Here is a 12,500-nt window from a genome sequence, read left to right as displayed (position 1 = left end):
TTCATTTCAGACCTCATCCAGATCCCTAGCTCGGCCGTTAGTGTGACATCGAATGGTACTCCATGGGCTGACTGGACCGAAGATAAAGTAAACCAGGACTCATTACATCAAGACGCTAAGCGCTGTGGATGTTGCGCCGCATTAGAAACACCATCGTGGGTGCAATTGACACTGAACAATACGTATATTGTGGAAAGAGTTCTTGTTCTTGGACGAACCGATTGTATGCATAATGTTTTTGTTTGCATAAAACATATACGTAGTTTCTATTAAGCGTGCTATAGCATGCATTCTGTCATTATACGCGTTTTCTATTTTATTTAACGTGCAGGTATTTCGCCCATATTAACAAATATACTTTTGTCGTTGGTGCTTGTTTTAAATAATTTTACACGGAGTTCATATATTTTAACTTAAAAAACCCATATAACATGTTTATGCTGTATTAAATGTAGTAACAATCAATGCTTCTTTGCAGTTTCTGAGCAGTTTCCCAACATGACCGTGGCAATGGGATTAATGCCAGAATTTCTTCAGGACGAACAATTCACAATTAAAAATGTTACCGTTGCGGAGAAGTGGTTAAATCCTCCACGTGAAATACAGTTTGTACGGGTTATGGGCAGTAAGAGTGGCAGCGAACCTCATATGGTTATATGTGAGATAGTGATATTCAGACAAACAGGTTACGTGCATGAATGTGTATTATCAATGAATCTATCCATTTATTAAACCGCAATGGTTAATTAAAATTTCAGACAAATTCATGCAGTAAACGTGTATTTACAATAATAGCAAAACATTATAAAGTAATGTATGGTTCTGCTGTTATCTGATTACATATCAAACAATAACGCCTGCAACACACACAAACATGTCCGTAAAAGATCTTCTTAAAAGTTAATAATGATTACTCAAGCCCTACAATTGTGCATTACAGGCAATACGCAGCTGCAGTAAATATATATAAAACAATAATTAGTATTGTTCATTTCCAGCGTACACTCGCACACAAGTATTTTGCTCAATATATAAGCAACGTTATAGAACAAAACGGTCTTAATGCGTGTGCAGTCGGTACATGCTAATCAGGATTGACAATTTTTGCCTAGACTTAATTTTCGCTAAGCAGAGACTTCATCCTGTGGATTGCAACTTTACGCACAAGCATATAATTCTTTTCCCAGAGCGATGCCACTGTTCATTAAATGTCATGAACAGATTAAATCATTACGGAACTGATGAATATGCTGCTATTCATTTCAATAGTAAAATACTTACGTTTAGGTGAATTCAGACATTTGACATCATTCGTGTATCCTCAACTTAATTATCCAATTAAAATGAAATGAGCATTTAAAATAACTTATTGGTTTGGGTTTGTTTATTTGATCTAAAATCAAACGTGTTTACCTTGTGCTTTAGTGTATATTCTCGGATAACGTCCGTTCAAGCGAATATATTTCTAAAAAGACACATGTTTCCTTCGTTTTACCATAATATGACTATATCACACACTTCTGTTTCCTATCAGACTGCCCACTCGGAAGTTACAGCGTTAACTGTTCCAAACAATGCCATTGCCGAATGGGCTCATGCGACAGTGTAACAGGTGCATGTTCGAACGGGATCTGTGCAGACGGATGGAAAGGAATGGCGTGCAATGAAAGTAAGTTTTCATTTGATATCAAAGAAATAAAAACTCAACCGTAAAACAAATACATAATATATGTAAATACGGAATACTCTGCAAATTACACTCACGGAAAAATTATTTATTTTGACTATTTTATATTTATTTCCAAAGTTATGTAATGGATACAATATTCAATGTACCCAAAAATTACTGAGTGCTTGTGCTGTATATGGTGATTGTGTTTATGGAATTCACATTCGGAGAGGTATTGCACATAGGAGACGCTACACTACGGTCCATATACAATTTGATGTTTTCTGGTTAGTTATTATTATCGTATTGGTCCCGTTATGGGAATTTCCTTTTCGTATATTGTACTATTCATTTAAATCCCTATAACTGTATATAAACGAATGCACATTCAATGTATGCACAGTCAATGATTTTAGCAGCATAATTTTTGATTATAAATCTAAACTCTCAAAATTACGCAACTACAAAAACTGTATACCTTGTGTTATTTTCTAAAAATTTATGTCTTATATTTTAAATAATAAATCATGTCCAATGCATTTTCGTTTAATACAAACCAGTTTCAACATCGGAATGCAATAAAATGCTGTTTCACAATACAACCGGATGTTAATATGTTACGTCACAAATACTTACCGAACCGTATAATCTTTATTGCATGTATCGCATTTGACGACCCTAAAGCGGTCGGTTAATCATGAAGGACTTACTAATATCAGGTACTCTAAATACAAAATATATAGGTGTTTGTTCTAAAACGAAAAACATTCCACAGATGATGCCATACTTCTCGAAACACATCAGTAGAAGTGATAACAATGAAATCAGAACGTATTCACATTAATCCTTACGGTTTTTCAATACTTACAGCATGCCACCCAGGCACATTTGGTGCTAACTGTTCATCCATATGCCGCTGTCACAACAACATAACATGTAACCATTTAAACGGATCTTGTCCAAATAACCAATGCGCTGCAGGATGGAAGCATGACAACTGTGGCGTAGGTACGTCTCAGCATTTAAAGGGATCTTTTCACGCTTTGGTAAATTGACAAAATTGAAAAAAGTTGTTTCAGATTCGCAAATTTTCGTTTTAGTTATGATATTTGTGAGGAAACAGTAATACTGAACATTTACCATGGTCTAATATAGCCATTAATTGCATCTTTTGACGATTTTAAAACCTAAAAATTATAAAGCGTTGCAACGCGAAACGATTGAATAATTTGGAGAGTTCTGTTTTTGTCGTTAAATTTTGTGAAACTACGAAAATTGCTTATATAAGGTATAAAATACGTCACGTATGTGTACTTGGCGGAATAGCTCAGTAGGCTAAAGCGTTTTTACTTCAGGACTTTAGCAGGACTCCAGGGGTCACTGGTTCGAAACCTGCTCCGGGCAATGTTCTTTTCCTTTTTTTAATTTTATTCTTGATTTTTTACTGGAGCTTTTACGATCCAATGTTTACATTTATCAATATAAAGCATTTAATGAATAAGTTAAAAAATGCCAAAATCTGTGAAAAGGCCCCTTTAATTGAGTCGCATTTTGAGGAAACTGGGCTCAATGCATGTGCGTAAAATGTCGACACAGATGAACCTGTGTAGTCCGCACATGTTTATCAGGGACGACATTTTCCGCTTTTGTTTGGACATGTTCGTTTAAAGAAAGTCTTTTCTAAGTGAAAATCGAGTTAAGGTAGAAAGCGTCCATGAATAGCCCATGTAGACTGTAAAGGCTAATCTAGGACGACACTTGACGCACATGCATTAAGCCCCGTCTGTCCCAGAGTGAGCTGCATTTCTTTGATTAACGAAACTGCAATTTTAATAGTTATATTGAATATGCATGTTTTATTTAAAATTAATAAATGGTTCTTATTTTTAATGAGCACTTTTGTAACGATTTATATTATTATAAATCATACGCTTAAACGTTGTCCGTGTAGATTGTTGTTAAACCATTAAACGTAAAACTATATTTTTAAACAAAAATCGGTCGTTACAAAAAATGTTACAAGGAGTAGAAACTTCATTTTCTTCGATATTGTATTAACAGTTCAATAGTATTAATGTTATAATGCAAGCGGATGTAGCAATTAAAATTAATAACATACATATATGAAACGTCTATCAAGGAAAACAATATATACACGCTATTTCCTCAGTCCTGTTTTCAGTTTTGTTATTAAATCTCATTTCTTTGCAGATATCGGACACAATACTTTGTGATATAAGTCCACTCGTATAAACATCTTAGGTTATATCTACATTTAAGTACGCGGTGATTTGGTTTTTATTATTATATTAACACACACGGGATAGCGATAGCTTTAAACAGATACAATTAAGGTGTCGCTTTATATGCAGGCCTACGGACCCTTAGCTGATACTTTTTTACGACAAGCTTTATGACTTGCATTGAGGTTTGTAGTTTTAAATAGTACATTACATGTAAGAAAAATACTGCCTTGTTTGAATAAATTTAATTGCAAGCCTTTAAAAATCCGATTCACACTTAACTAAGATTTGTTGTAACCGATAAAAGTAAAGTGTTCAAACACTGTTTAGCATATCAAGAAGTCGGTGTCTCAACATAAAGCTGAATCAAGATGCCCTTACCAAATTATATGTAGTTTTTTATAAAATAAAAACGTTTTCACTAATTTATTAACTTAAATATTCTTTAATTGAAATGTGGTTTACAGCATGCGGTCAAGGCAATTTTGGCCTGAACTGCACCTCCCCCTGCCATTGTCTACAAGGGTCAAGCTGTGACCATGTGTCTGGCAACTGTCCTGGTGACCAATGTGCACCTGGTTGGACTACTAGTAACTGTAGTGTTGGTAAGATTCAAAATTGTCCATTGGTGTCGGATAAATGACCGAGTATCTGTCTATTATCATGTGTACACAAAACAACCTTTTATAACGATGTCTTATGCAACGCAAGGTATTCGTTTCAAATTCTGATCAACTCAAACTGCTTCCATATAAATAGCACTGTTATCTTTTGGGTGAGACTTTCATAACTTGCGATCCAGGCATGTTTGGTACAACTGCCTCTCTGTCTGCAATCGCCTTTATGACGCTATATGAAACTATTTTTTCCGTTCACTGTTTTAATAACGAAAGTGGTGCTGGGTTGATTAATATTAACTGTAGCGGTGTTACAAAGGTAAAATGCCAATTTTAACGTTGGTATGAATTTTACGATGTTGCATTTGCATGCAAAACCAATATATTTAATGGTATTTACAGGCTTACTTTACACCGGTATATTAAATACACATAACTACCATATATACCACTTGAAGCTACTAACACTACCTCTTTTACAACAATTTGCAACAATACCTTCATCATCACATTTTTGCTGCACTTGATCCTTGTGGTTATGAGTATTCTGTAGTGCAAGCATTTGCGATAGCAATAATTCCCAAAACACTTGAATTATTCTAATTGTAATTCTTTAGAATGTACGTCATCATCGCATGTTATTGCTCCATTTGTACAGCATGCGGTCAAGGTATGCTTGGTCTTAACTGCTCCTCCCTCTGCAATTGCCTAAAAGTTGAAAGCTGTGACCATGTCTCTGGCAACTGTTCAAATGACCAATGTTCGCCTGGGTTGATTGCTAGCAACTGTAGTGTCAGTAATTTATGAGTCTTGTTCTGTAACAACGGAGGTTTCATGTATGTGCGTAAAATGTCGTTTCACTTTAGCCTCTGCAGTCCGCTTTTATGCTGTTTTTGTTTAAAGAAAGTCTCTTTTCAGCAGATATCCAGTTCAGACGGAAAGTGTCGTCCCTGATTAGCCTATGCTTTAATACGATTTTCGCAACTATCTCCTCGCATAATTTCGCAAGTCATTGAAACAGTAAATATTGCTTGATTTAAAATCTACAAAATACTTTTATATGTGCCATATAAAGCCTTTACCCTGGGGTACGTATGCTATACGTATTACTGCTGTTACAATTCTAAGCTAGTGTGATGCCCTATCGACATTTAAAGGATGCTACCGATGGCCTCAAGTTCTCCTCATCATGTAATTGTGACTGCCCATCAATCATGTTTTCATGCCATTATCCAGTATACGGTTGAGATTGACATGTGCGACCCTGTGTGGAGAGACAGTATCTGTTGCACGGTTGAGATTGACATGTGCGATCCTTGGTGCAGAGACAGAATCTGTTGCACGGTTGAGATTGACATGTGCGACCCTGTGTGGAGAGACAGTATCTGTTGCACGGTTGAGATTGACATGTGCGATCCTGGGTGAAGAGAAAGAATCAATTGCACGGTTGAGATTGACATGTGCGATCCTGGTTGGAGAAACAGAATCTGTTGCACGGTTGAGATTGACATATGCGACCCTGGGTGGAGAGACGGTATCTGTTTCACGGTTGAGATTGACATGTGCGATCCTGGGTGGAGAGACAGTATCTGTTTCACGGTTAAGATTGACATGTGCGACCCTGGGTAGAGAGACAGAATCTGTTGCACGGATGAGATTGACATGTACGTCCCTGGGTGGAGAGACAGTATCAGTTTCACGGTTGAGATCGACATGTGCGACCCTGGGTGGAGAGACAGAATCTGTTGCGCGGCTGAGATTGACATGTGCGTCCCTGGGTGGAGAGACAGTATCTGTTGCACGGTTGAGATTTACATGTGCGATCCTGGGTGGAAAGACAAAATCTGTTGCACGGTTGAGATTGACATGTGCGATCCTGGGAGGAGAGACGGTATCTGTTGCACGGTTGAGATTGACATGTGCGATCCCTGGGTGGAGAGACAGTATCTGTTGCACGGTTGAGATTGACATATGCGATCCTGGGTGGAGAGACAGAATCTGTTGCACGGTTGAGATTGACATGTGCGACCCTGGGTGGAGAGACGGTTAATGTTTCACGTTTAAGATTGACATGTGTGATCCTGGGTGGAGAGACATAATCTGTTGTACGGTTGAGATTGACATGTGCGATCCTGGGTGGAGAGACAGAATTTGTTGCACGGTTGAGTTTGACATGTGCGTCCATGGGTGGAGAGATAGTATCTGTTGTACGGTTGAGATTGACATGTGCGATCCTGGGTGGAGAGACAGAATCTTTTGTACGGTTGAGATTGACATGTGCGATCCTGGGTGGAGAGACAGAATCTGTTGCACGGTTGAGATTGACATATGCGATCCTGTGTGGAGAGACAGTATCTGTTTCACGGTTGAGATTGAAATGTGCGTCCCTGGGTGGAGAGACAGTATCTGTTGAACGGTTGAGATTGACATGTGCGATCCTGGGTGGAGAGACAGAATCTGTTGCACGGTTGAGATTGACATATGCGATCCTGGGTGGAGAGACAGTATCTGTTGCACGGCTGAGATTGACATGTGCGATCCTGGGTGGAGAGACAGAATCTTTTGTACGGTTGAGATTGACATGTGCGATCCTGGGTGGAGAGACATAATCTGTTGCACGATTGAGATTGACATATGCGATCCTGGTTGGAGAGACAGTATCTGTTTCACGGTTGAGATTGAAATGTGCGTCCCTGGGTGGAGAGACAGTATCTGTTGAACGGTTGAGATTGACATGTGCGATCCTGGGTGGAGAGACAGAATCTGTTGCACGGTTGAGATTGACATATGCGATCCTTGGTGGAGAGACAGTATCTGTTGCACGGCTGAGATTGACATGTGCGTCCCTGGGTGGAGAGACAGTATCTGTTGAACGGTTGAGATTGACATGTGCGATCCTGGGTGGAGAGACAAAATCTGTTGACGGTTGAGATTGATATGTGCGATCCTGGGTGGAGAGACGGTATCTGTTGTACGGTTGATATTGACATGTGCGATCCCTGGGTGGAGAGACAGTATCTGTTTCACGGTTGAGATTGACATATGCGATCCTGGGTGGAGAGACAGAATATGTTGCGCGGTTGAGATTGACATGTGCGATCCTGGTTGGAGAGACAGAATTTGTTGCACGATTGAGATTGAAATGTGCGACCCTGGGTGGAGAGACAGAATATGTTGCACGGTTGAGATTGACATGTGCGTACATGGGTGGAGAGACAGTATCTGTTGTACGGTTGAGATTGACATGTGCGATCCTGGGTGGAGAGACAGAATCTGTTGTACGGTTGAGATTGACATGTGCGATCCTGGGTGGAGAGACAGAATCTGTTGCACGGTTGAGATTGACATGTGCGATCCTGGTTGGATAGACAGTATCTGTTTCAAGGTTGAGATTGAAATGTTCGATCCTGGGTTGAGAGACATAATCTGTTGTACGGTTGAGATTGACATGTGCGATCCTGGGTGGAGAGACATAATCTGTTGCACGGTTGAGATTGACATGTGCGATCCCTGGGTGGAGAGACAGTATCAGTTTCACGGTTGAGATCGACATGTGCGACACTGGGTGGAGAGACAGAATCTGTTGCACGGCTGAGATTGACATGTGCGTCCCTGGGTTGAGAGACAGTATCTGTTGCACGGTTGAGATTGACATGTGCGATCCTGGGTGGAAAGACAAAATCTGTTGCACGGTTGAGATTGACATGTGCGATCCTGGGTGGAGAGACGGTATCTGTTGCACGGTTGAGATTGACATGTGCGATCCCTGGGTGGAGAGACAGTATCTGTTGCACGGTTGAGATTGACATATGCGATCCTGGGTGGAGAGACAGAATCTGTTGCACGGTTGAGATTGACATGTGCGACCCTGGGTGGAGAGACAGTATCTGTTGCGCGGTTGAGATTGACATGTGCGACCCTGGGTGGAGAGACGGTATATGTTTCACGGTTAAGATTGACATGTGTGATCCTGGGTGGAGAGACATAATCTGTTGTACGGTTGAGATTGACATGTGCGATCCTGGGTGGAGAGACAGAATCTGTTGCACGGTTGAGATTGACATGTGCGTCCATGGGTGGAGAGACAGTATCTGTTGCACGGTTGAGATTGACATGTGCGATCCTGGGTGGAGAGACAGAATCTGTTGTACGGTTGAGATTGACATGTGCGATCCTGGGTGGAGAGACAGAATCTGTTGCACGGTTGAGATTGACATATGCGATCCTGGTTGGAGAGACAGTATCTGTTTCACGGTTGAGATTGAAATATGCGATCCTGGGTGGAGAGACAGTATCTGTTGCACGGCTGAGATTGACATGTGCGTCCCTGGGTGGAGAGACAGTATCTGTTGAACGGTTGAGATTGACATGTGCGATCCTGGGTGGAGAGACAAAATATGTTGACGGTTGAGATTGATATGTGCGATCCTGGGTGGAGAGACGGTATCTGTTGCACGGTTGATATTGACATGAGCGATCCCTGGGTGGAGAGACAGTATCTGTTTCACGGTTGAGATTGACATATGCGATCCTGGCTGGAGAGACAGAATATGCTGCGCGGTTGAGATTGACATGTGCGATCCTGGTTGGAGAGACAGAATCTGTGGCACGGTTGAGATCGTCATGTGCGACCCTGGGTGAGAGACAGAATCTGTTGCACGGTTGAGATTGACATGTGCGTACATGAGTGGAGAGACAGTATCTGTTGTACGGTGTAGATTGAAATGTGCGATCCTGGGTGGAGAGACATAATCTGTTGTACGGTTGAGATTGACATGTGCGATCCTGGGTGGAGATACAGAATATGTTGCACGGTTGAGATTGACATGTGCGATCCTGGTTGGATAGACAGTATCTGTTTCAAGGTTGAGATTGAAATGTTCGATCCTGGGTTGAGAGACAGAATCTGTTGTACGGTTGAGATTGACATGTGCGATCCTGGGTGGAGAGACATAATCTGTTGCACGGTTGAGATTGACATGTGCGTCCCTGGGTGGAGAGACAGTATCTGTTGCACGGTTGAGATTGACATGTGCGACCCTGGGTGGAGAGACAGTATCTGTTGCACGGTTGAGATTGACATATGCGATCCTGGGTGGAGAGACAGAATCTGTTGCACGGTTGAGATTGACATGTGCGACCCTGGGTGGAGAGACAGTATCTGTTGCGCGGTTGAGATTGACATGTGCGACCCTAGGTGGAGAGACGGTATATGTTTCACGGTTAAGATTGACATGTGTGATCCTGGGTGGAGAGACATAATCTGTTGTACGGTTGAGATTGACATGTGCGATCCTGGGTGGAGAGACAGAATCTGTTGCACGGTTGAGATTGACATGTGCGTCCATGGGTGGAGAGACAGTATCTGTTGCACGGTTGAGATTGACATGTGCGATCCTGGGTGGAGAGACAGAATCTGTTGTACGGTTGAGATTGACATGTGCGATCCTGGGTGGAGAGACAGAATCTGTTGCACGGTTGAGATTGACATATGCGATCCTGGTTGGAGAGACAGTATCTGTTTCACGGTTGAGATTGAAATATGCGATCCTGGGTGGAGAGACAGTATCTGTTGCACGGCTGAGATTGACATGTGCGTCCCTGGGTGGAGAGACAGTATCTGTTGAACGGTTGAGATTGACATGTGCGATCCTGGGTGGAGAGACAAAATATGTTGACGGTTGAGATTGATATGTGCGATCCTGGGTGGAGAGACGGTATCTGTTGCACGGTTGATATTGACATGAGCGATCCCTGGGTGGAGAGACAGTATCTGTTTCACGGTTGAGATTGACATATGCGATCCTGGCTGGAGAGACAGAATATGCTGCGCGGTTGAGATTGACATGTGCGATCCTGGTTGGAGAGACAGAATCTGTGGCACGGTTGAGATCGTCATGTGCGACCCTGGGTGAGAGACAGAATCTGTTGCACGGTTGAGATTGACATGTGCGTACATGAGTGGAGAGACAGTATCTGTTGTACGGTGTAGATTGAAATGTGCGATCCTGGGTGGAGAGACATAATCTGTTGTACGGTTGAGATTGACATGTGCGATCCTGGGTGGAGATACAGAATATGTTGCACGGTTGAGATTGACATGTGCGATCCTGGTTGGATAGACAGTATCTGTTTCAAGGTTGAGATTGAAATGTTCGATCCTGGGTTGAGAGACAGAATCTGTTGTACGGTTGAGATTGACATGTGCGATCCTGGGTGGAGAGACATAATCTGTTGCACGGTTGAGATTGACATGTGCGTCCCTGGGTGGAGAGACAGTATCTGTTGCACGGTTGAGATTGACATGTGCGACCCTGGGTGGAGAGACAGTATCTGTTGCACGGTTGAGATTGACATATGCGATCCTGGGTGGAGAGACAGAATCTGTTGCACGGTTGAGATTGACATGTGCGACCCTGGGTGGAGAGACAGTATCTGTTGCGCGGTTGAGATTGACATGTGCGACCCTAGGTGGAGAGACGGTATATGTTTCACGGTTAAGATTGACATGTGTGATCCTGGGTGGAGAGACATAATCTGTTGTACGGTTGAGATTGACATGTGCGATCCTGGGTGGAGAGACAGAATCTGTTGCACGGTTGAGATTGACATGTGCGTCCATGGGTGGAGAGACAGTATCTGTTGTACGGTTGAGATTGACATGTGCGATCCTGGGTGGAGAGACAGAATCTGTTGTACGGTTGAGATTGACATGTGCGATCCTGGGTGGAGAGACAGAATCTGTTGCACGGTTGAGATTGACATATGCGATCCTGGTTGGAGAGACAGTATCTGTTTCACGGTTGAGATTGAAATGTGCGATCCTGGGTGGAGAGACAGTATCTGTTGCACGGCTGAGATTGACATGTGCGTCCCTGGGTGGAGAGACAGTATCTGTTGAACGGTTGAGACTGACATGTGCGATCCTGGGTGGAGAGACAAAATCTGTTGACGGTTGAGATTGATATGTGCGATCCTGGGTGGAGAGACGGTATCTGTTGCACGGTTGATATTGACATGAGCGATCCCTGGGTGGAGAGATAGTATCTGTTTCACGGTTGAGATTGACATATGCGATCCTGGGTGGAGAGACAGAATATGCTGCGCGGTTGAGATTGACATGTGCGATCCTGGTTGGAGAGACAGAATCTGTGGCACGGTTGAGATCGTCATGTGCGACCCTGGGTGAGAGACAGAATCTGTTGCACGGTTGAGATTGACATGTGCGTACATGAGTGGAGAGACAGTATCTGTTGTACGGTGTAGATTGACATGTGCGATCCTGGGTGGAGAGACATAATCTGTTGTACGGTTGTGATTGACATTTGCGATCCTGGGTGGAGAGACAGAATCTGTTGCACGGTTGAGATTGACATGTGCGACCCTGGTTGGATAGACAGTATCTGTTTCAAGGTTGAGATTGAAATGTTCGATCCTGGGTTGAGAGACAGAATCTGTTGTACGGTTGAGATTGACATGTGCGATCCTGGGTGGAGAGACATAATCTGTTGCACGGTTGAGATTGACATGTGCGTCCCTGGGTGGAGAGACAGTATCTGTTTCACGGTTCAAATTGACATGTGCGACCCTGAGTTGAGAGACAGAATCTGTTGTACGGTTGAGATTGACATGTGCGATCCTGGGTGGAGAGACAGAATCTGTTGCACGGTTGAGATTGACATGTGCGATACTGGTTGGAGAGACAGTATCTGTTTCACGGTTGAGATTGACATGTGCGATCCTGGGTGGAGATACAGTATCTATTGCACGGTTGAGATTAACATGTGCCACCCTGGGAGGAGAGACAGAATCTGTTGTAAGGTTGAGATTGACATGTGCGATCCTGGGTGGAGAGACAGAATCTGTTGCACGGTTGAGATTGACAAGTGCGATCCTGGTTGGAGAGACAGTATCTGTTGCACGGTTAAGATTGACATGTTCGTCCCTGGGTGGAGAGACAGTCTCTGTTGC

The 12,500-nt window shown here is 42.6% G+C and overlaps 1 protein-coding gene and 1 long non-coding RNA gene across 10 annotated transcripts in view; both read left to right on the top strand.

Annotated features, from left to right (window-relative positions):
- The first annotated feature begins 492 nt into the window (after nucleotides 1-492).
- Nucleotides 493-12,500, top strand: part of LOC127842840 (receptor-type tyrosine-protein phosphatase epsilon-like) — a 569,039-nt gene continuing 557,031 nt past the window's right edge. For 4 of the 7 annotated variants that reach the window (XM_052372601.1, XM_052372598.1, XM_052372600.1 and 1 more), the window contains exon 1: nucleotides 493-685. In XM_052372601.1, the coding sequence (XP_052228561.1) occupies nucleotides 499-685 (187 nt within the window). In that variant the 5' untranslated portion in view covers nucleotides 493-498. Of the gene's footprint in view, nucleotides 686-1,534; nucleotides 1,670-12,500 lie in introns of all 7 variants that reach the window. The other 3 variants (XM_052372604.1, XM_052372602.1, XM_052372597.1) reach the window with 1 other exon arrangement.
- The window catches only part of LOC127842850 (uncharacterized), a 14,595-nt gene continuing 6,492 nt past the window's right edge, over nucleotides 4,398-12,500 (top strand). For all 3 annotated transcript variants that reach the window (XR_008031915.1, XR_008031914.1, XR_008031913.1), the window contains exon 1: nucleotides 4,398-4,517. This is a non-coding gene — a long non-coding RNA (uncharacterized LOC127842850). The remainder of the gene's footprint in view (nucleotides 4,518-12,500) is intronic.

The sequence above is a fragment of the Dreissena polymorpha genome, chromosome 8 (genome assembly GCF_020536995.1).
Source record: "Dreissena polymorpha isolate Duluth1 chromosome 8, UMN_Dpol_1.0, whole genome shotgun sequence".
Lineage (NCBI taxonomy): Eukaryota > Metazoa > Mollusca > Bivalvia > Myida > Dreissenidae > Dreissena > Dreissena polymorpha.
This window is presented reverse-complemented; position numbering and strand designations above follow the sequence as displayed.